At 36.1% G+C, this 22,101-nt stretch overlaps 1 protein-coding gene across 19 annotated transcripts in view; it reads right to left on the bottom strand.

Moving 5' to 3' along the window:
• Positions 1-3,041: 3,041 nt before the first annotated feature.
• The window catches only part of SYNJ1 (synaptojanin 1), a gene marked incomplete at its 5' end in the record, with an annotated part of 75,472 nt that continues 56,412 nt past the window's right edge, over positions 3,042-22,101 (bottom strand). For 5 of the 19 annotated variants that reach the window (XM_079155884.1, XM_079155896.1, XM_079155895.1 and 2 more), the window contains 10 exons: positions 3,042-6,048; positions 12,631-12,848; positions 13,094-13,202; positions 14,568-14,638; positions 14,779-14,817; positions 16,027-16,074; positions 16,970-17,008; positions 17,729-17,872; positions 18,044-18,253; positions 20,550-20,712. In XM_079155884.1, coding sequence (XP_079012010.1) covers positions 5,260-6,048; positions 12,631-12,848; positions 13,094-13,202; positions 14,568-14,638; positions 14,779-14,817; positions 16,027-16,074; positions 16,970-17,008; positions 17,729-17,872; positions 18,044-18,253; positions 20,550-20,712 — 1,830 coding nt within the window. In that variant the 3' untranslated portion in view covers positions 3,042-5,259. Of the gene's footprint in view, positions 6,049-8,624; positions 8,652-12,630; positions 12,849-13,093; positions 13,203-14,567; positions 14,639-14,778; positions 14,818-16,026; positions 16,075-16,969; positions 17,009-17,728; positions 17,873-18,043; positions 18,254-20,549; positions 20,713-22,101 lie in introns of those variants that run through there. The other 14 variants (XM_079155891.1, XM_079155888.1, XM_079155889.1 and 11 more) reach the window with 7 other exon arrangements.

Below are 22,101 nucleotides of genomic sequence, written 5' to 3'. Positions count from 1 at the left end.
TATCCTCCAACAAATTCTTAACCCGAAGGGCAAGCGGGGTTCTCGTTGTTTCTTCCAGTCGCCCTGCGACACTGCTGCGGATCCAGTGTTGGCTCTCATGGACTTTACAATTTGGTGCAACGGACAGAAATGCAAAAGCACAAGGCAAATTCAAATAGAGGTATAAAGAAGTCTAAACAGGATGAACGTGTTAGGTGGCTTTGAAATGATCCCAAATCCGTAGTTTGCTACTTATTTTGGAGTTGGTGGTTTTGTTTTGAAGTTTTAGAGTGTTTTCAGATCCCTTATGCGAGAATTTGGAGTGAATTCCCCCTCCTGGAGCATGTTACCTCAAACTTTAGATCCCCCATATGTGAATAACTGACCTCAGTTACTGGATTTCAAAACATAAACTGAGGGGTCTGACACACTTGACACTGTGAGGCAGGGTTACACTCATGTCTGCTTCTCTGAACACCTTGAGCTCAGACTGCAACAGGATGAAATCCTGTTAGCCAAGTGGGTTCTATCTACATTTAAAGAAAAAGATGACATTTGGTGTGGTCTTGTGCCTTGTGGCTAGTTTTCTGAGTATTTAGGTACTGTTGCTTTTGTAGGGCAAAGGGTATCTTATGGCCATCCACCAGTGTTGAACTTTCTGGTTAGGATAATTTATAGGTCATTTGTGACAGCTGCTGGATATTGGCAGTGAAGAAGGAAAAGGGCAAGCTTTACATAGTTAATAATGTTTTCAAAAAGTCCAAACAGACTATAGACAGTTAAAGTTCCTTTATATCTTTCTATGATCCTGTTTCCTTCTCCTCTCCAGAGATAAACTGCGATTCTAAGTTTTACGTAGATTATGGCTTATGGTATTGTAATTTGCTTTATGGCTCCACAATGAGGGGTTACTCTGGTGTGTTGTTTTCGTTCACTTATTTTCACTGCTGTGTATTATTCCATTGTAGGAACACGCCATTTCATTTTCTGTTGTTGTTTAGTTTGTTTCTGGTTTCACCATTACAAACAATGCATCTCATGCTCCCCAGTAATAATTTCTTAAGAAGTCAAATTTCTTTTGATAGGGTATATAAATTTCACCTGACATTCTTAAATTGCCCTCTAGAACTGATGGACCAAATAACCTCTCACCATCAGTGTATGAGTTCCCATTTCTTTAGATTTTTTTTAGTTGTAGATGGACACAATACCTTTATTTATTTAGTTGGTGCCGAGGATCAAACCTAGTACCTCACACATGGTAGGCAAGTGGTCTACCCACTGAGTTACAACCCCAGCCCATGAGCTCCTATTTCTGATGTTTCCTAATCCTTGATATGATCAGATGTATTTTTCTGACATTAAAATATTGGCATTTTGATTTATATATCAGTTTCTTGTGAGTTTATCATTGTAGAGCTCAAAGTCTGGCTGTGGATCCTGTAAAAAGATGAAAACTAAGTTACAGACTGGAGAAATAGTTGTAAACCACATGTCAGAGGATAAGCTGCATCTAGAATATACACAAAAACTTCAAAACTCAGCAGTAAAAAAATCCATTTAGAAATGGACAAAAGAGGACAGTTTACTAAAGATATAAAAGGGCAAGTAAGCACTCAAAAAGATATTTAACATCACTAGTTGTTAGGGAGATGCAAATTAAACCACAATGAAATTCCAGTTCTAGAATGTCTACAATAAAAAACAGTGACAGTATCCAGCGGGGCAAGGATGTGGAGAAATTGAATCTCACATACATTGCTGATGGGAATATAAAATGGTAGGTACTTGGAAACAGAACTGGGGATGCAGCTCAGTGATAAAGCACTCCTAGTTCAATCCCCAATACAAAAACAAAAACCCAAACAAGAAGACAACAACTGGAGCCTGCCATCTCCATATGACCAAACAATTGCACTCCTGGAATTTATCTTAGAAAAATGAAAACTTAAGTTCACAGCAGCTTTTCCAAAAGCCTCAAACTGGATATAAGCCAGGCATCCTTCAATGGCTGAATGGTTAAATGAGTTGTGATATATCCATATTGGGGAATAATATTCTGCAATAAAGAGGAACGCACTATTGATAGATGCAACCTAGATGAATCTCCAGAGAATACTAAGTGAAAAACAGGCGATCTGAAAAAGTTACATGATTCTATTTACGTAACTTTTTTTTTTTTTTTTTTAACCCAGAGCCTCAAGCATGCTAGGCGGGTGCCCTATCACGAAGCTACACCCCAACCCCATTTATACAACATTCTTGAAGTGACAAAATTATAGAAATGGAGAAGAGATTAGTGGTTGCCAGAGGTTAAGGACAAGGGAAAAGGACTGTGATGGGAGAAGGTGGCAGGGGAATGGGAGAGGGGATCGTATGGTGATGGAATATTTCTTATTGATGTTAATATGCTAGTTCTGTTGCAGTATAGTTTTGCAATGCTCCCACTTGGGGAAATTGGGTGAAGGATACATGGGCTTGCTCTGTATTATTTCTTAAAACTACATATAAATCTAAAATTACCTTAAAAAGTTTTAATAAAGTCTATTACTTTGTACCTGTAACTTAAAAGTGAATGAATATAATTAAACTACTTAGGAAACAAAGTTATTTTTTGGACCATCATTCTAATAAGACAACAAAAGGGCAAACACATGGAAAACTACTAGTCATGGTCTTTAAATTTGTGTTTCGGGCCTTGTCTCTTTGTCTGGCTGTTCATGTCGTGATTCCCTTCCTCCCCCAGTTGTTTCTTCTGCTGTGGGTCAAAAATCACCCATTCATGTGTTATTTTCAAGTCAACAAAATTTTGAATGAGAAGCTTGTTTACAGAATAACTGCAAGGACATCTTAATGACCATTAGGTAAGCCCAGAAAATCTGTCGTCCTGCTTATAAACAGTAAACACTATATGGAAAAATGAAATAAATGAAAATAAGGTCTTGAATTAAAATACCTCATTTTGTAATAGTATACCTATTTTCCCCAAATGTCACTAAACATATATATGGGAAGTACATGGAAAATGGTTGAGAAAAATTCTTCCCTTTGGAGCAAAGTAGTCAGCATGGTAAAGACAGTGTATTTATTTCATATGACAGCACATTTCACAGGATATGTACAGAATGTCTGTATACCACTGACTTTAATATGGTACTTCTATAAAGTATATAGTTATAAATATTGTATGCCACATAAGCAATAAAATTCTTACATACATATAAACAGCAATCTACTATAGAGAACAAAGAATTCACAAAGAGATTCTTAGTGTCTAAATTCGGCTCTGCTTTGAACAGAACCAGTAAATATTTAATAATACACAGAATAACGGCTAGTTATTTGCAGCATACCTTTAACTTTCGTAACTTTGTGCATTGTCAGCAACTTGCCAAATATAATTTTCCTGACAAAGGCTGAGCTGCTGCTGATATGTATATTTTAGACAGTAGTTTATATCCAATAGGAAACACTGCTCACAGAACTGCAATTGGCACTAGTGAAGTTTACCTAAGAATGAATTATTTTGCTAATGGAGAGCAAATACCATAAACACTAGTCACATAGATTTAAAGCCACAGTTCAACAAGTTAATTCACATTTTGAAGCACACTGCTTGTAGTAATACTGCTTTTTGAAAGATACTACTGCTGAAATGATTAGAACCCCCCAAAAGCACAATATAAAACTCACAAGAGTTATTTCTAACAGCAAACCCTGGCTGTTAACAGAGAGGATCACTTCTATAAATATAGTATTTTGATAACATTTGAGCATTTAGAAAAGTGATTTTTCCCTAATAGACTGCTTTATGTTTAAGTGCAATGCAGTTTGCTGTGCTTTTACACTTTACATATTCTTAGCTATGAACTCTATTTTTTTATGTTCTCCCAATGCACATCTTTAAATGTTAAATGTGGACATAGGAATTTAGGTGGACATGTGCAACTCTTTATAGAAAAGAATGTTAATATAAATCTTAATGGGTAAAGATGATTTTAACTCAAACAACAAAACAACTATTGCTCAAGGAGTTTTCTGATTGGTTTACCTAATGATATCAAAATACTACATTCTGTAAAAATTCTGTGTACTTCATAAAATCAATAAAAGCAGGATCAGTTGCATATTGGCAGTGCAGGAGACAAAAATCCACAGCAAATTTGAGGTATAGCCTCTAAAAACTTAAAGCAGCAAAGATGTATTATGTAGCCTCATAAGAGGGAGAAAACAGACTGGCTATGTCAACAATTCAAAGTACTCGGGACAGCTGCTTTCCCTGCCAAAAGCAAAGTTCCAGAGCAAAGGCAGCAAATAGAATTCTAAGTGTGGAGGGAAATAAGTAACATATACCTTAATGTGCAGAGAGAAGAGAGTACATTACCTCTAATATTTCTCATTGAATTCTGGTATATGCCTTCCCTAGATATAAGGCCATAGTACTTTTTGGAGAGGGCTAGAATATCTGGCCACATGAATGACCACAAAACATGCTGCTGCCAGCTGCAAGAACCTCCTCCTGGAGAGAAGCATGTGGAAAGTAACAAGGGTGTTTGTATTTGAAGGGTCAGGTTGTGACATAGTAGAAAATTTGGGTCGTGAAGTGATTATCCTACTTTGGGAAATAAAATTAATGAAACATCCAAATTACATTTGCAGTCATCTTTTTGGTAATGATACCAAAAAAGGACTTTGTTAGAAATTTTAGGTAAAATTTGGTCCAAGTTATATACTAAAATTTAAGAGTTTTATAAATAAATTATATATATGTATATATGTATACACATATATGTATATACACACATACATACACACCTCTTTTGTTAAATGCCTTTCAAAACTGTCTCAATATAACTTTGGCAGCTCTTTGGTAAATACTCATGAACACCAATTGTCAAGAGTATGAAAGGGCCAGCATAATTCTAGCGAAAAGTTGTGTGGACTTTTTGAGATTCTTTAGAGAAAACTGATGAGGAATATCTGAATAAGTACTAATTTTCAAAAGTAGTTTTAAGCACTTTTTATGGCTACTACTGTCTCCTATTCATTTGAATATGAACATACCGAAACTCCAGTTAGTGAGAAGGATTTTTCCTTATTTCCAATATACACATATTCCAATGCTGTACACATCAAATAGTGGTACTTTAAGAGGGTATCAGTGCACTTTACAATTACTTATTGCACATAGTGAATAACTAATGCCCAATTCTTTTGGTTCTACCCTGCCAAAACAAAAAACAAAGGAAAAAACACAAAGCCCTTCCCTATAGTATAATATTATCTTTCTGTAGAGTCCAGTGTGGGAGATGACTTAGATGCCAAGGGTGTGAAAGGATCTGTGGGAGGGCTGGTGCTGGCGGGGAGCAGAGGGCCTGGAGGTGGAGGTGGAGGTCTCGATGGCAACACACAGAAAGAGACATTTGTACCTTTGTTCCAGTCTTCAAATGAACTTGGCTGATTACCCAGCAAGTCTAGACAAGTTGACTTTGACTTCCCTTTCACACCAAAGTCCTCTTCTTCCTCAAAGGTTACCCATCCTTTTGGGTTACTTGTTTTTACTGCAGACTGGCCCTGCAGATCAAAACCGTCCTTAAAACCATCGAGTGAAGTTGAAGGCTTGCTTGTGTTATGACCAAGAGGCATCAGAGAAGGGAAAGGACTGTCAGTAATAGGCTCTTCTTTGCAGAGCCATGAAGTTGCCTCTAATTCTTGAGACTGGGCTCTAAATGGGTTTCCAGGAGTGGCAGTCCTATCAGTGAAAGGGTTTGTGCTGGTCAAGCTAGTAAGAAATGGGTTTGGAGAACTTCGCATATTTTCCTGGGAGTTACTTCGGGCTGGAATTGGTGGCATTGTCGGCATGCAGCTTACAGAACTCAAAGTACTGACATTACTTTGGGTTGCAGAAGGCAACTGAATCAACCTCTTTGGGTCTGGGTTTAGGAAAGGTGATGTTTGAATAGAGAGCTGAGCCTTTGATACAGCAAGCAGATTAAATGACAAATCTTCAAAGGGGTCACTCTTTAATGGTGGTTCTTGCTTGATGCCAGAGATTCCATTTGTTTTTACCTGGAAAAGAAAGAGAACACTGAATAATCAAGTTTATATTTTTTAATACCACCTATTCTTCCTATTTCAGTTATTATCACCTTTTTTTGTGTGGGGGGAAGCAAGCAAACAAATTTAGAAATTAAAAAGTAACTGTGTAGTTTGTTACTCTGGTGGTTTTAAAAAGATGGAAACAGCTAAAATCTTATTCTTTTTTATTGGTTCTTTTTAGTTATACACGATAATAGAATCTATTCGGATATAATTATGCAAGCATGGAATACATAAAATTTTATTCTTTATAAACTTTATTCTTTATTTGTAAGTAAATCCTCTTATTAAATTTATGTTTTTTAAATCCCAAATAAATTTGATAGAATTTATTTCATTCATGTAAGTTTTGAAATGGTAGGAAAAAGAATTATGCAGAATTATTAAATTTCTTCATACCTAGTTCTTTTAAATTTTAATACAAACTTAAGAAATCCATATCCAGAACTTATGATAAGACTGTATAATATAAACTTCCAACACCCATCTGTGAGGATGATGTGGGGTTTTGTTGTTCTTTTAAAAATATTTTCATTTAAAATTAATGTTACTATAGAAATTTGACTTTAAGGATGTTAGTTTTATTAGTATATTTGTATCCATAAATTATAGATGGCATCCTTCCCTTTTCTATTTAGAAAAATGAATTTTCAGAGTTCTTTGCCTTTGAATGTAAGTTCTCCTTTGTAGGATAAACTCTGGGAATAATGAGATAATAACTTTCCTTAATTGACCTTTCTTGTCTTGTCAAAAAGTTCCAAAATAAGTATGCTATTAATAACCAAATGCAATGATTGCTTAAAAACAAGGGGTCAGGGGAGAAGCCCATTTTTTTATCTGGTGTATTAATTCTTGAATCAAAATGAAGCTGTGCCCTGGATGGGGCTGGCCATGAACTGATGCCAGTAGAAGAAGTGTTCAGAACTATTTTATGGTCATGCAAAGTTTGCACTTTTTCCCTAAATCACTTTGTGCCTACTTCACAAAATAGCTAGGTTGGAGTAAAGCCCAGGCATGGGACTCTGAGCAAATTCAGTTATCCTGATAAGAAAAAGAACTATCATCCTGGCCTCAGGAGCAACTTAGCTCATCAGGCATTTCATACTAATTTTCAAAAATAAACCCATATAATTCATAAAACTAGGATAAGTGATTTGGATATGACTTATGCCAACTTCAAAGATAAGAAAAACCAAACTCCCAAGTTGGAAAGTACAGGGAAGGGAGAATTTCACTCAAGACTTGCAATGTAACAAAATGCAACACTAGTCAAAAGGAATTTAGAGAGCTGTCAAAGCACAATAACTACCCTCTCATTTAATACACTGGGGGAAAGAGCAGCAGACCCTATAAAATGTAATTGCACATTATAAAACACTAACCTACTGCTTAATAATAGGGAAAGCTGTTCATTTATAAGAGAAAATGGTATGGGTAACCACCTAAGTGAATAACTTTCAGGTATCTGCCTTATTCAGTGGTCCCTGAATATGGTTTATATGGTTTATAATTAAATGAATAAGTATATTTTTCTTCAAACTTAATATGACAAGAAATTTGTACCAAAGTAAAGGGTCATGAAACTCTAAACAGTATTCTAAATGTATTAGAGGGAAGCAGACCTATATATGAATATGGATTTGACAGGAAAGTTATAGTCACTGTAAAATTACATTAATTCTACATTACCAATAATCTCTGGATTGTTTATGATAAATGTAACAAAATGGAACTATTTGATTGGGTCTGGGACAAAATTCTTCTATGGCAAATTAAACAGTCCATCACGTAGACATTATAGGAAAGGAGAATTTCATGCTTTGCACAGCTTAGAACTATAGGCACCTGCCAAATAAATGCTACACATTTTATTTTAATTTACTGAAAATTTTTATTTTAAAATAAGTTTAAAGGTAATTTGATAGAAGCAGGATCACTTTTCCAGACAAGTTTGAAATTGCAATGAGAGCCACACCACCATTCATTCATAGAATTAATTTATAATTTAAGCAGAATTTATGATGACACATTAAAATCAGTGGTATTTCTACAAAGAAAGGTGTTGGAAGGATCGTTAATTAGTCTTATTATAATATTAACTTTTATCTTTCTAAATCACCAATTCTTCCTTACTGAAGTAAATTTTGCTACTAGAACTATTAAAGGTAACTTCCCAAAAGAAACCTAAGGAAAAAAATTGAATTTTGTGTTTACATATTATGCCATTGTTAAAGAACCAGTTTGATTTTGCCAAATAGGCTTTCATTTGCCTAAAGTTTACTTTCTTGAAATTATACTGTTTAGTTTTGTTAATTTTCATAAAAAAGAAGCAAAACATGATAAAGCATTAGCAAGAACAACTAAAATGGTTCCTAAAAATCCAAAATAAGAAGAAAGGGCAGGTTTATGGTATGATAATAGAATTTATTAACGTGGATGGGTGGTTTTTAAAATGGGTGCAACTTTAGATGTATGAAGCAATGGATTCATACATCTAATGTGCTAAGACAGATGAAAAGCACATGTAAGATTGATAAATAATCAGATACCTGTTACCCTGATGGTTGCTCCTGCTTTGAGAAAGGGAACACAGACATTAAAGGAAAGAGTTAGGAGGACAATTTGAGACCAACCAGCAATCCTAACATTTCAGTCATCAAAATACTTTAGTTTCATGTTACATACAGAATTGAAGAGCATCAATATTTGCAGGTTATAGCATAAATTCAAAAGCTAATTCCAATTCCTTTTGTCATTTTGTTGAATTATGACCCAAACTTTAATTTTGTCTTAAGTTGATTACTAACCAGTCTTTTTTTTTTTTTTTTTTTTTGATTCCACAAAAGTTTTCAGAGCTCTAAAATATTTTAAAACAGCCTATTATGGACTGAATGTTTACTACCCTACTCCCAAAATTTGTATGCTAAGGCTCTAACCCCCACCCCCCAGCCTCCCCTATGGAGTGTGATGGTATTTGGAGGTAGGGCCTCTGAAGAGTAATAAGGATTAGACGATGTCATGAAGTTGGAGTCCCTTTGATGGAATAGTGACCTTATGAGGAAAGGACACCAAAGAGACTGTAGACATGTCCATTCCCCCCACCCCTCTTCTTTAGGCACATAGTCTAAGGAAAAACCATGTGAAGGCACAAGGAGAAGGTAACCATCAGCAAGCCAAGAAGAACACCCTCACCACAACCCCACCATGCTGGCCCCATGATCTTGAACGTCCACCTCTAGAACTGTGAGCAATAAATCCCTGTTGTTTATACCAGTCAGTCTGTCTACGGTACTTTTTACAGCAGCTTAAGCAGACCAGGACACAGCCTTAGGACAATCTGTGGGTGTCGTCATTATCATTATTAGAGAAGATATACAAAATGGTGTAACTGCAAAAGTACTACGCCACTGAAAGTTAGCATTCATTTTAACAAGTGTCAGGATCCAGGTTTATTCTGTTACTCAAATTTCCTGAAGGATGATACTATCACTAATTCACTTCATAATTTACTAATTTTAAGGTACAAGAAGTAATACACTTAGTTTTGTTGCTTAAAATGAAATCATAATCTTTCTATAATTTAGCAGTATTTTTAAAATCTAGTGCTCTTGAAACTTGGGGTGAATCTTTTCCAATACCTAAAAAGATTATCTTATTTTCATTTTTATTTAACTTTATATTTTTGGTACTGGGGATTTAACCCAGGGGTGCTTTATATCACTGAGTTACATCTTCAGCTCTTTATATTTTGAGATAGGGTCTCACTGAGTTGCTTACAGTCTTGCTAAGTTGCTGAGGCTGGCCTCAAACTTTCAATCCTCCTGCCTCAGCCTCCCAAGCCACTGGGATTATAGGCATGTGCCACTGCACCTGGCAGAAGATTATCTTATTTTTAAACAGAAAATTAATCTTGACAATATGGAGATGCCATCCTTAAATGTATTACATACTTTACAGTTTCCTCTTTACCACTGCCCTGATGATCTTGGAGTCATGTATATTGGCTCTGGCACTGGGTAAGAGAGTAGAAACAGAATTACATTAAGATATACAGGGCAGAGATTTTCTACTTTATTTCTTCCCTCACTGTCAACTATCACATTAATTGCATGGTAGTGAGTTCTGTAACTTTACTTCCTACTGGATTTCCTTATCTCTGGATCTTAGTTCATTATCAGATGATTGAGCATGCCAGAAGTCAGGCATTTTTATGCAAGTAAAGGGCATATGACACATTATATAATCATTTAGAGTAAGAGAATCTTCTCCTTTATAGAATTAGAGAGTTGACAAACATTAAAATAATAAAAAGTAAGGCTGGGTCAGGTATTGTGTTTGTTTTAAATTCATTATAGACTGGGGGCAGGATTAATAAATACTTGTAAAAATTGCTAAATGTTCCATTCTAAAACTCTTCCATGTCATTCCCCAAATACCAACTTTCTTATACTTAAAAATCTCACCCTTGTCATATTGAAAAATCTTGTATATTTTTAAAGTTATAGCTACTTCAGAGAATTTTAAAAATTTGTTATTTTTTTAATAGTATTATTCCTATGGCTAAAAACTGAAAAGGTAAATAAAGGTAAAAAGCCACACTCACCCCACCTTTTGAGTCCCAACAGTATACATTCCCCAAGGAAACAGCAACCACTTTGTGATCCTTCACAAAGACAGTCTACACATAAATAAAACACCCACCCCGCAAAAAGGAAATGTGTTTCCGTGTATATAGTGTTCAGAGGAATTTAATATCAATGACTCAGACAAATAAAACTGTAGACTCTATAACACGTATGTCACTTTTGATGAACGGACTACAACAAATTTCGAGAAAATACACCAAGCCACATACAATGCATGTGCTTTCAGCAACCAAATCAAATCACCATATTAGTTTCAATGAAATCCAGAAATCAAAAACAGCAGAAAATGGAGCTTGGCAGTTATTGGCATGTTCCTGCTGCACTCCTGTGTGCCACAGATGCTCTGTAATCTTCCTGGGCGGTGTGACTTTCTGACGTTTCTCAGCATAGTACTGCATCTATCTTTACGTTACCCAGCATTAAGAATTAACGTGCACTTGTACTGTGAAATGGAGGCCCTAAAATAGTAAGATAGCTCCCAGTGGCCAGCTTGATTTGCCCTCCAATTACATTTTAAAAATAAAGTAGTACACATTACAAGGGAATGAGAAAAAAATTGTGACTCATTAGAAGTGAGTGACAAAGGGAAAATAATAGTGGATATTTATTCTTTGAAGGGTTTCTACCATTATTAAATATCTTCAATATCCTCAATTTTCTGAACTAAAGAAAACATGTGGAGGGTAGCTTAAGAGAATATTTTTTATTTTTCTCTATTATATATCTATCTGTCTTCAGCTCTTATAAATGTGACCAATAGTCTGAGTGCCAATTGCTAATGAATCCAGATTGTTTTGACTCTTATTTACTTTAGTATCTGTCTTTCGCCATGTAAAAATATAAGAAGCCATTAGCTTCTGGCAACTAGCTAGACATACTCTGTAAAAATAAATGCTAACTATTATATATCAATATGCTTAAGGGACACTGATTTTTCAAACTTTGGTCTTTTCAAAGTTTGGAAAAAGACTTAAAACTATACATTTCCTTGGCCTTGATGACATTTTCAAGGATTTATATATGATGAAAACATAAAACATGCACCTGTTAAATTTCATTTTAACAATTTTATTTAAATGTATATAACAAATAAGAAAATAACATACAAATAAAAAACAATTCAATATACTTGATTATCTTTATATAAAATAATTGTGGATATATTTACCAGAAGCTCTCCAATGTGAAAGAACAGAGTCTCTCTGATCATAGGATTTTAACCCACTAAAGCAATGGCACTGTTTTCTGTGAGACACTAGTGAGGTGAGGTGATTTATTATTTTGATGGTTTTTTCCTTGTTGATTGAGTCCACTGCTGCAAGCCCAAACCATCTAAACTGATCTAATATGTAACTCTGAAATATGTTGTGAACCCCAGTGACAGCTACAATGCAGAAAAGAACTACAACTTACATCAAAAGAAACTAAGAATTGTTTTCCATGTATTGGAAATTAACCACCATGCTAATGGCTAATCTCTCTTCAAGAAGTGAAAACCCAAAGTAATTTATCATTATGAGCAATAATAAAAATAAAATGTTCTTATTCATCCTAATTTATTAACTATCTAAAGTAAGTTATGCATTTTTAAAAAGTCTTGAACTTTTAACATTAACATGAGAAACCACTTGGAAATACCCTAAAGAATTCTGGTCTAGGAATGCTCTGAGAATTTTTGAATTAAGCAATCTATGAAAATAGCCAAAACATATATTTGTTATGTGACTGATTTGAGCTGTCAAATGACATTTATTTGTTGAAGTCATTAACTCAAGATGCTATTAGTACCAAATGGCAAAAATAAAAAGAAAGCTCATATTTAATTCTTAAAAAAGTTAATAATTAGAATAACTGTGTTCTAAGTGCATATACCAAAGACAATAGTTTGTTTAATAACGAGACTTACTTGCAGCTGTGGTGAGGAGTCTGAAGGCAAGGTATGGGAAGACCTGCTCCGTGGAGGGGGTTGTGGTGGGGTTTCCAAATGTGGCTGGGGGCCAGACTGAGGCATAGGTGCTGCCATGGGGACAAGAGGCTCCTGCAACTTTTGAGCAGGTGGAGGCAGAGAAGGCTGCAGAGGAAGAGCAGCCTGAGGCTTCAGTGGTTCTGGAAGGAGAGCTGAGCCTGAAACACCAATGATTGTCAGAAGTTAGCTGTGTTCTAGAAAACCATGGTTTGTCTTTTGTGAAATGTTAGGACATTCCAGTTGTCCCCTCTTGCCCCAACAAATAGCTCATTTCTATTGGAATAAAGAAGAACATACATCCCTATTTGAGTAACTTGTGGAATGTGGCAAATGACATAAGGGAAAAGGAAAAAAGGAAGGACAAAGTACAAAATGAAACTGGGATTTCTGACATAGTATCTACCTTTCGATGTGTCCACTGGCTTGCTTTGGCTTTCAGGAGTCAGTCTTCCAGCAGCTGCCCGAGCATGGCTCTGTGGAGCACTGATAACTCCAGCACGGGGTGGAATTGTCTACAGTGGGAAATGTAACACTGGAGATTTATTTATTTTCAACAGGTAAGATTTTGTGAAAATGTCTGCTTTTTGTTCTCATTTGTTCCCCATTCCGGTATTAATCCCCATCTTGTCATTTTAATTGTTCCCTACTTATAGTCACACAGTGATAAATTTAAGATCTTCACGGAAGAGACTGAGACAATGTTAATGAACATGAGGAGATGCAGAGATGTGTACCTGAGAAACTAGAGACTTTAGAGAAACTTCACCTTGAGATTTTTTTTAACACAGAAGTAAAATTATTTAACAACTCAATAGTCCAAATTAAATACATTAGAAGATACAACAGTGAAAAATCATTTTTCTATTTTCATGTTTGCTGAGGGTTCTAAGCTCACAATACTTATTTTAAGCAAACGTCAATAAAGACTGTCAACCCCACAAAAATCCTGACTTTCCTTCTCAATCTTTACAGTATTAAATAAAATTTAAAAAGTTCTATGGAACTGCGGTTAGGGGAGTCAGTGCATAGCAATTTTTCCTTTTTTTTCAACAGCATGTGTAATAGATGTCTTTAGGTATATTCTGCAGTCATTTTAATTCAGAGAGTAATATTACATATAAAAAATGATTTTCAGATTATTAAATAGATAGCTACAACAGAAAAGGCAAAAAATCCTATATTCATGAGAAGTAGTTTCCTAGGTTCCTATGACCTTCATTTCTAGGTATAGCGTTAGCTCTAGGTTCTCCCCTCATTAAAACAGAGGCGACTCTACTACACTGGCCAAAGTTACTGATTATTGGTTTCCATTCCTATTTCTCTTTCTTTTTGATTACCTGTTATAGCTCAGAGAAAATTTTCATTTGGGCAAATAATAGACAAATTATGTGTAAAACAGAACACATGCTAAAAATACAGAATGCCATAGATTCATACGGAAGGTGGGGGGGTTGAAAACTACTTGCTTTCAGAATCAGTTTTAGTACCCCCCAACTCTGTCATATTTTTTTCCTGCTAATTAAAATCCTTCTTACTGAAGGATGGTCTGTGTCTGTATTAATTACTTAGATAACATGATAAACAGCTGACCAAATGTATCACTTTCTCATATACTTAAAGACTAAGATAGTTAATGATAACTATTTTAAGTATATCACATTTATCCAAATAATAAAGTTTATTTAGTTATTTTGAAGAACATGTGGAAATAATGTTAGAGTTAAAGCTGCCTTGGAGATCATCAATTTCTTCATGTTAGAGTTGAAGAAACTCAGGCCTTGAAGGGTCACATGATTTCTCCAAGCTAATGAAACTGAATAGTAGCAAATGGGACCCAGAACTGAGACCCTCTGGCTCCCAGGCTAGGTGTTACCTACCGGTCTGGCTGCACCATATCCAGCAGGTCCTGGGCCTGCGAGTCCTGCTTGAGGTGGAGGCTGGTTACGTCCTAGAACAAAGACATTGCATCATATATTTAAGTGTAAAAAATAACAAATAAAAAGAAACTAGAAACCATGTACTTATATTCCAAGTCTCTATTTCATGGTCCAGTTTTAAAAGTAAGTAATTACATTTAAGTGTTTTTACCTATATTATCTTTCCGTGTTGTTCCAGGACTTTTGGGTGCTTTGAAGCAGGAAGGAAAAAAAATTAGTTCATAAGTAAACAATAAAACAATATTGCATAATATCAGTTGGTTGTTCTATTTCCTTACCAGCAGAAGGAGGGGTGTGAGATGGTAGTAAAACAAAGTACTTAGCTTTGGATAAGGATGTGGGTATTACTGGTCCTAAATGAATTATTCCAAATGAGAAAAATTAAAGGAGAACTTTATAAGAGTGAAGCATAGCTGTCTGAAGCCTCACCTATGGGGACACTTTAAGGCAACAGTCCTCACAAGAGCTCTGTCCATGAACCCTGAGAACAGAGGGTAGCTGTGAGAATGGTCACAAGCAGTGGCCATTGGAAATGCTGTTCCTCAGAGCTTGACAGACAAATGGCTTCTGAGCTGCTTTTTTTCAAGTGGCTCCTCATGGCACTTTTTGGGGGCTTCATGCTGTATTATTGTACATAAAGTTATGTTGAGAACTTTTGGATTCATAGCAAAATTCTATGATTTGGACAGAAGACAGGCATATATGTGTCTTATTACCAAATATCTGCCTTTGGAAGACAGTGTTAAAATGTGATTTAAACCCAATAGAAAGCTAAAGGATGAGATGAAAATTACTCCTGGGGACCAAAAGGAGTTAAAGGACTAACAAGGAGCCTTTTAGGTTTATTTTCCTTTCTGAGAAGCAATGCAAGTACAATTGTTACATGAAATACATCAGTCCTCTAATAATTAATCTTAACAAAAGGCTTCTAGTCTTAATAGAATTTTTAAACAAATCTAGCTCAGTATCAATGTACACAGAACATGTTTCCTAAAATCATCTACAAAATACTATATTCTAGTACCTTAGTTTGTTTAATCATATTTACTAATTTTTAAAACTCTGGATTAGTGAAGAATGTTAGTGAACATTTGGCATATTCCAAAAGAATTGTTTTGAAGGCATTCTTTTAAGTAGTAATTTCACTATCTAAATATACATGAAATATATATGAAACAAGAGCACAAATAACATGAATCTTGCGGAAATTAAGTAGAAGCTATTAGAAACATACATACAACATAGAATGAAAAGAGAAGAAATACAAGGTATACATAAGGAGGGAGAGGGGAAGATCACAATTGGACTAAGAAAAGATTTATGTGCCTTTAAACACTGGAAGGCTGACATTCAGAAATAAAATGAGAGAACCATTTCTATAATGCGAAAGTCTTGTTACCTTCCATCTCTCTCCTAGCTACCCCAGGACTGGGAGGGGCTCCAATACCTTTTCAGAGAAAGAACAAAAACTATATATTGTTCAGGGCCCACAGCACAAAATGAAAGGCAGGTACACAATTAGTTTTGCACAAAGGCTCTTTTATTGCTTTAAATCTCACACAGCTAGGTAAGTGCTCTGCCACTAAGCTACATCCCTGGACCCCAAAGTGACTCTAGATGCTGAGCCCAAAACTTAATCCTCCCTTTCTTCAAATCAAGGAATAGGGCTGAGGGTACAGCTCGGTGGAGGAGTGTTTGCCTAGTATGCACAGGTTCTGTGTTTGATCTTCAGCACTGCAGAAACAAAACAAAACCCCCAAACCCAAAGAGTAGAAGTGGGATAACTTCCTTTTTGTATCTGAGATTATCAGCATCAGGGAATCAAAAATATGTTTAATGAAAGTCTTTTGTTGTATTATCATCTCATTCATTATTATATCCAGAGTTATATAACTAATAAAAGCTGCAGTGTTTCACAATCAAAATGGGGAAAAAAATCAGAAATGAAGTTTTAACTTTACATATTTATTTATTTTGGGGGCACAGGGGATTGAACCCAGAGGTGCTTTACCACTGAGCCACATCCCCAGCCCTTTTTAAGATTTTTCTACTTCAAGACAGTGTCTCACAAAGTTGCTAGGGCCTTGCTAATCTGCTGAGGCTGGCCTATTAACTTTTGGTCCTCCTGCCTCAACCTCTTGAGCTGCAGAGATTACAGGCATGCACCACCACGCACAGCTAACTTAACAAGAATATAAAAGATTGGAGCCATTTTTAACTGGGGGGGTATAAATTTACTCACCTTGAATTTTATCAAACCTAAAATGTCTCTCAGTAATGGATCAAACTCTAAAACATTAGTGAACCAAGACTCACATATGATAACAATTGTAAATGGTTACCTCCAAATTCTTTTCTAGCAGGTGCAGGACTCCTAGCCCCTTATAGTTCATAAGAAATATGCAGCAGAAAGGAAATGACATTAAATAAATAATTGAAATGTCAAGATTAGCTATAGTATTCATGATGTCAAGTATCAGGTAGGAATTATACATAGGTATCTAGATACTATTAAAAAGCTTTTGTTCAATGAACATACTTATAAGAATTAAAGTAATAACACTGCATTGGCCAAATTATATTGTTATACTGTGTGCGTGTACAAATATATCACAACAAATTCCATCAATTATAATATGCCAATAAAAAATGTGGGAAAAAGGAACATTTAAACAAATATGTAAAGCTTTATTATTAAATAATATGCATGCTTTTCAGTTATAACCATATAATTTATAGAAATTAAATTTTAATGAATTTATGAAGCCATAAATGAGGATTTTTTTAAAAATTAAAGCTAGCTTTACCAACAAACAGTTTATATGTCTAACTATATCAACTTAACAAAACCAAAACAAACACCTCTTGAACACTACTAAGAATGCAGTTCTGAAAACATGCTGGAGAAATATACTTGGTAAACATATTTTACTTGTCTTGATGTGCCTACCGTGTTCTTTTGAGAAAAGCTATTAGCAGTAGCAACAATGATAAAAATCAAATAAAATCTAGAAGCCTGCAATATGAAAACATGCAGAAAAATTTTAAAATAGAATATAATTTCAAATCTTAGCAGAAATATAAATAAAGTGGTTAGTTACCTGAAGGTGGAGGTGGTCTCTGTGGAGGGGTGGGACGTGTGGGAGGAGCAACTGGGCGGGGAGGGGGTGGCCGCTTGGGCTCTAAGGTCTGGGAAGAATCCTTCTGCTGTGGTTGGGTTGCAGGCTGAATGTCAACAGGAGAACCTAAAAAAAGTAGAGTAGGTAAGAAGATCAGGTGACAAGTGGGCTGTGGCAGAAAGGAATGTACTTCATAAATACATATAAAAGTGTCCTGTTTTGTGAACTTAAACTAAGCAATAGTGGCTCTCAAAAATCAAACACGTGGATTAGAGAATCATTCAAGTAAATACACACTCTGTGAGCTTGGAGGCCCAGGAGTTCTGGATGGTGCTCGGCTGGGTCTGATGGGAAGGGAAGGTACAGGACCCTCTGATATTGTGGGTGACTGGCAGGGACTAGTCCTGGGTGAAGAGCTTGGGGAAGTGCCAAGGCCAGAACTTGAAGATGGCTGGAGATGCTGAGGAAGAAGTTCTTCCACTTCAGCACTATAGTCATCAACATCACCTAAGGAAAAGCAACGAGTTAGAGACAGTACCATTTCAACTCATTCAAAGATGTTTTATGTGATTTAAATTCACAAATTAAACATGTTAACTTTAGGACTTTGCAAAACATGTGGATTAAGCACATAAGCATGTTTAAAAGATTTATATGGATAATTAGAAATAGTACGAATGCTCTCACAGAAAATGTAAAGACACCTGTTACCTCAGAGCACCACCACTTCAGGCTGAAGTGACCAAATGGGCGTTCACTGTTCCCTCAGGAGCTAGTGCAGTGCTGACTCAGAGTGGACTGCTCTCCCTCCAAGCCTGTCAACTGTCTCTACGGAACTGCCCGGCTTCCCTGCCCAGCTCAGGTCTGGTTCTACAGGAAATAAACTCTCAGGCAGCCAGCCACACACCCTTCCCCAGAAGTGTCCTCCCTCATGCTCCCCATAATACAGACCCTCTTTGCTTTAGATGAACATCAGTCTCCCCTGAGGTCTCCTCATATCCACTTACCTCAGGGCTGGAAAGTGGGGTTAGGGTGCCCCTTACAATCTAATTCCAGAACATTAATCTTCTACCTCTAAAAAAAAAAAGTTCTATTTCTTTGAAGCTATGATTTCAGGGATTTATTTAACACTCTGTACCTCACTTGCTGCAGTAATCTCCAACCTCCATCCTCTGGTTTCTTGAACCCATTTGTCAAGGACTAAGAAGAAAGTAAGATGGCAAATTGAGTCCTACCATCTTTCTGTGTGACTTGGGGACAATGCATAAAGTTTGTGGTTTTCAGTCTCTCATGGGCTCCCAAAGCTGCCTGGAAATTGCACGATTTCCTGGTTGACTTTTCCCCTCACCCCTTTTCAGGAGCTATATCTTGAAGCTTTCTGACTCCTGAAATTGTGGACTGTTCCACTCCTGCAGATTGACGACTTTAACATTTACACCTCACAGTCTTAAGATGGGACCCCCCTCTCCCTCCACACACACACAACCTGCCTGCAGGCTGGAGTCTAATCCCACGCTCAGCACTCAAGTGTATGTGGATAGAATGAATGGGGTCCTACCCACCCCATTTTCTTAGTGACGCCCTTCCCCATCAGTCCTTTCTCTTCTAGCATCACTCTTCCATGGGTACTAAGCATACCCAAGCCTTTTCCAGTTAAAAAACAAAACAAACAAAACCACCCCTGCGTCCCCAGTCTCCACGGAGCAACTGTCTTCTCCACCATGCTGAACCAGACCTCCTTGAAGAGCTTCTACACCACCTCCACTTCTTCTCCTTCCACCCCTGACAGTTCCTACCATCTGGCTCCATCACACCATTGAAATTACTCTTGTGATGGTCACCAACAGCTTTCCTCCCTGCTATTTAATCAGAAGGTCAAGATTCTATTCTTATATCTTATCTCTGTATGTCTACAAGACACGTGGACTACTCCTTCCTTGTTATACTTTCTTTCCTTGATTTTTAAACCACAAAATTCTCTTGGGTCCCTGATGTTTTTAGTTGTTTCTTGTCATTTTCCTTTATTGGGTAGCCTCTGCCTTTCTTTGAACTGTATCTTCATATGCTATGTCAGGACTCTTTTTCCATATTCAGTTCTTTCTCTTGTCTCTCCATAACCCTAGTATTAAGTCAAAGCATTAAGTGACTGTCTTTATTGGCCATTAGAGCTACCTTTTGAGTCCAGAGCTCTCTCCTGAGCACCAGACCCACATATACAACAGCTGACATCTGTCCCTCCTGACCCCACAGACATTTCAATCCCACATATTCAGAATGAACTTCATTTTCCACCCCACAGCTGTTCCTCCTGCTGCATTTTTTTTTCTCCCTCAAACACACTTGTACAATTAATTTACATCTTCTTTCTCCCCCTCAGGCCTAGTCATGTGCTTTCTCCCTGAGTCATTCTGCTCTATCCTCTTTAATCCAATTTTCCCCTCAGTCTGCAGATTCTTAACTTAAATTTTAATTCCTCTGTGAAACCTCACCCAATTCCTCTAATCCTGGCCAGGCAATCTTCTTATAAGCTACGATGGCACCATTCATTATCACTTTGATGTCACTTTATTATACCTGCCTGTGTACTTGTCTGTAACCACCAGGAAGCTATGATTTCTAGAAGGGCAAGGACCAAAGTTGTTGAATTTCCGGCACCTGGCATGTACCCGGCACATAAATCCTAATTAATACTGCTGTGTGTCCCAAGGAGGAAGATAAAGATAAACTTGGTACTAAGACTTTACTGACGGGAAGGAAACTTCTGAGCATTACAGAAGTAAATATGTTCAACAAACAAACCAACCTTCCATATCAAAATCTGCTGCAACCTCCGCGTCTTCACCAAGCAGGGTAGAGCTTGTTGACGAAGGCAATGCAACACTGATTTTCTCTAGACTCATTTCTTCTTCCAAATTTTTTATCCAGTCTGGACTTTTTAAAGTAATAGTTATTGTCCGGCTCAATAACTAGTTGAATAAAAAAAGATATAAAATAAAATTCAGTAATATAAAAACTAATTCTTTTGGAAGAGAGGGGCTGCCTTAGTTATAATATGCAATGATATAAATGATTAATTTAATGAGACACTATTCAACATAATTCTTCCACTTTTTAACTAGTTTGAAGGCTATTCCCAATTCTCCCCTTAAGGCTTGTGATGCTATATATAAAGGCCTTTTTTTTCCAGGCTACACAAAGATTCAAGTTTCCTTCATCACAGCCAGTACCTCTTCTTGGTCAGCTGTAAATTCCCTGACAACTTCGTTACATAATTTTGTAGTTTCTTTTATTTTGATCCTCAGATTAAATAACTGTTGCTACATAAAAAAAATAAATAGAAGAGACAGTAGGATATCTTTAACCTATACAGTGTTAGCATTTAGAATACTGTGAGAACCGAACATCATTTTAAATCTTCCACAAAATTCAATCCTTCTGAAAACAGAACAACAGTCATTTGCAAAACTGGCACTCTGCCTTTGCTATAAATTTGAGTGGTTTTTAGGAAAAAAAATGATTTAATTAAACCACCAACATGTTATAATCAAGTTATACCATGTCATGTTAAAATATTTTTTAAAAACTTCTAAAAACTTTCCAGTAGCTTTAAGACTGGTTGGTTAAGAATGGATAGATAGTGCACAAAAAAGAAATTCTCACTTAAAATCCATATATGTGTAACTAACTTGCTTTCTATATAAGTGATTTTACAGTTCCAAATTCATTTGTTTGAAGTTTCTTGACATGAATAAGATGGAAATTCTTTTGGTATATGCAAATGAACTATGTATCTATGACCAATATGCTGTGCTAAAAGTTGGCATCTTTGTGGGTACAGTTTTTCCCTGGATGAAATAGTTACTGATATTAGAATTCCTTGAAGGCACAAAAGTTGAAAAGTTGCTAGTATGAATGGCAAATCTGTGTTTAATAGTAATTTAGCATGTATATTAAGTTTTGAAATCAGAGTTCTTCGAATTAATATTCTTTTACTTGATTAACAAGCTCAAGTATTAAAATCAATTCAATTTCATAACTTAGCCACATGCTTTACGGGTCATTTATTACTTGTTAAAAATCAACAAAACTCTTCTATATTCACCAAGGAAATCTAACAAGCATTCTTAAGCCCCTAGAACCATAATGGCCATTTAAGACATAATTCCTTAGATATCCACTTGGTAGAGATCAGTCAAACAAAAAAAGGGGAGGAATTGAGATGACAGAAAATGTTCAAGAAGGTCTTCCTGTTTTGTCCCATGTATACTATATACCTTTCCCAGATTCTCCTCTGAAATGGAAGAACTTTTATTATTGATCCTGAAAAATTGAGGGTTGAAATAATGGTATTAATA

The sequence above is a fragment of the Sciurus vulgaris genome (assembly GCF_902686455.1).
Source record: "Sciurus vulgaris genome assembly, chromosome: 10".
Lineage (NCBI taxonomy): Eukaryota > Metazoa > Chordata > Mammalia > Rodentia > Sciuridae > Sciurus > Sciurus vulgaris.
The sequence above is the reverse complement of the archived record's forward strand: the minus strand, read 5'-3'. Positions and strand labels throughout refer to the sequence as shown.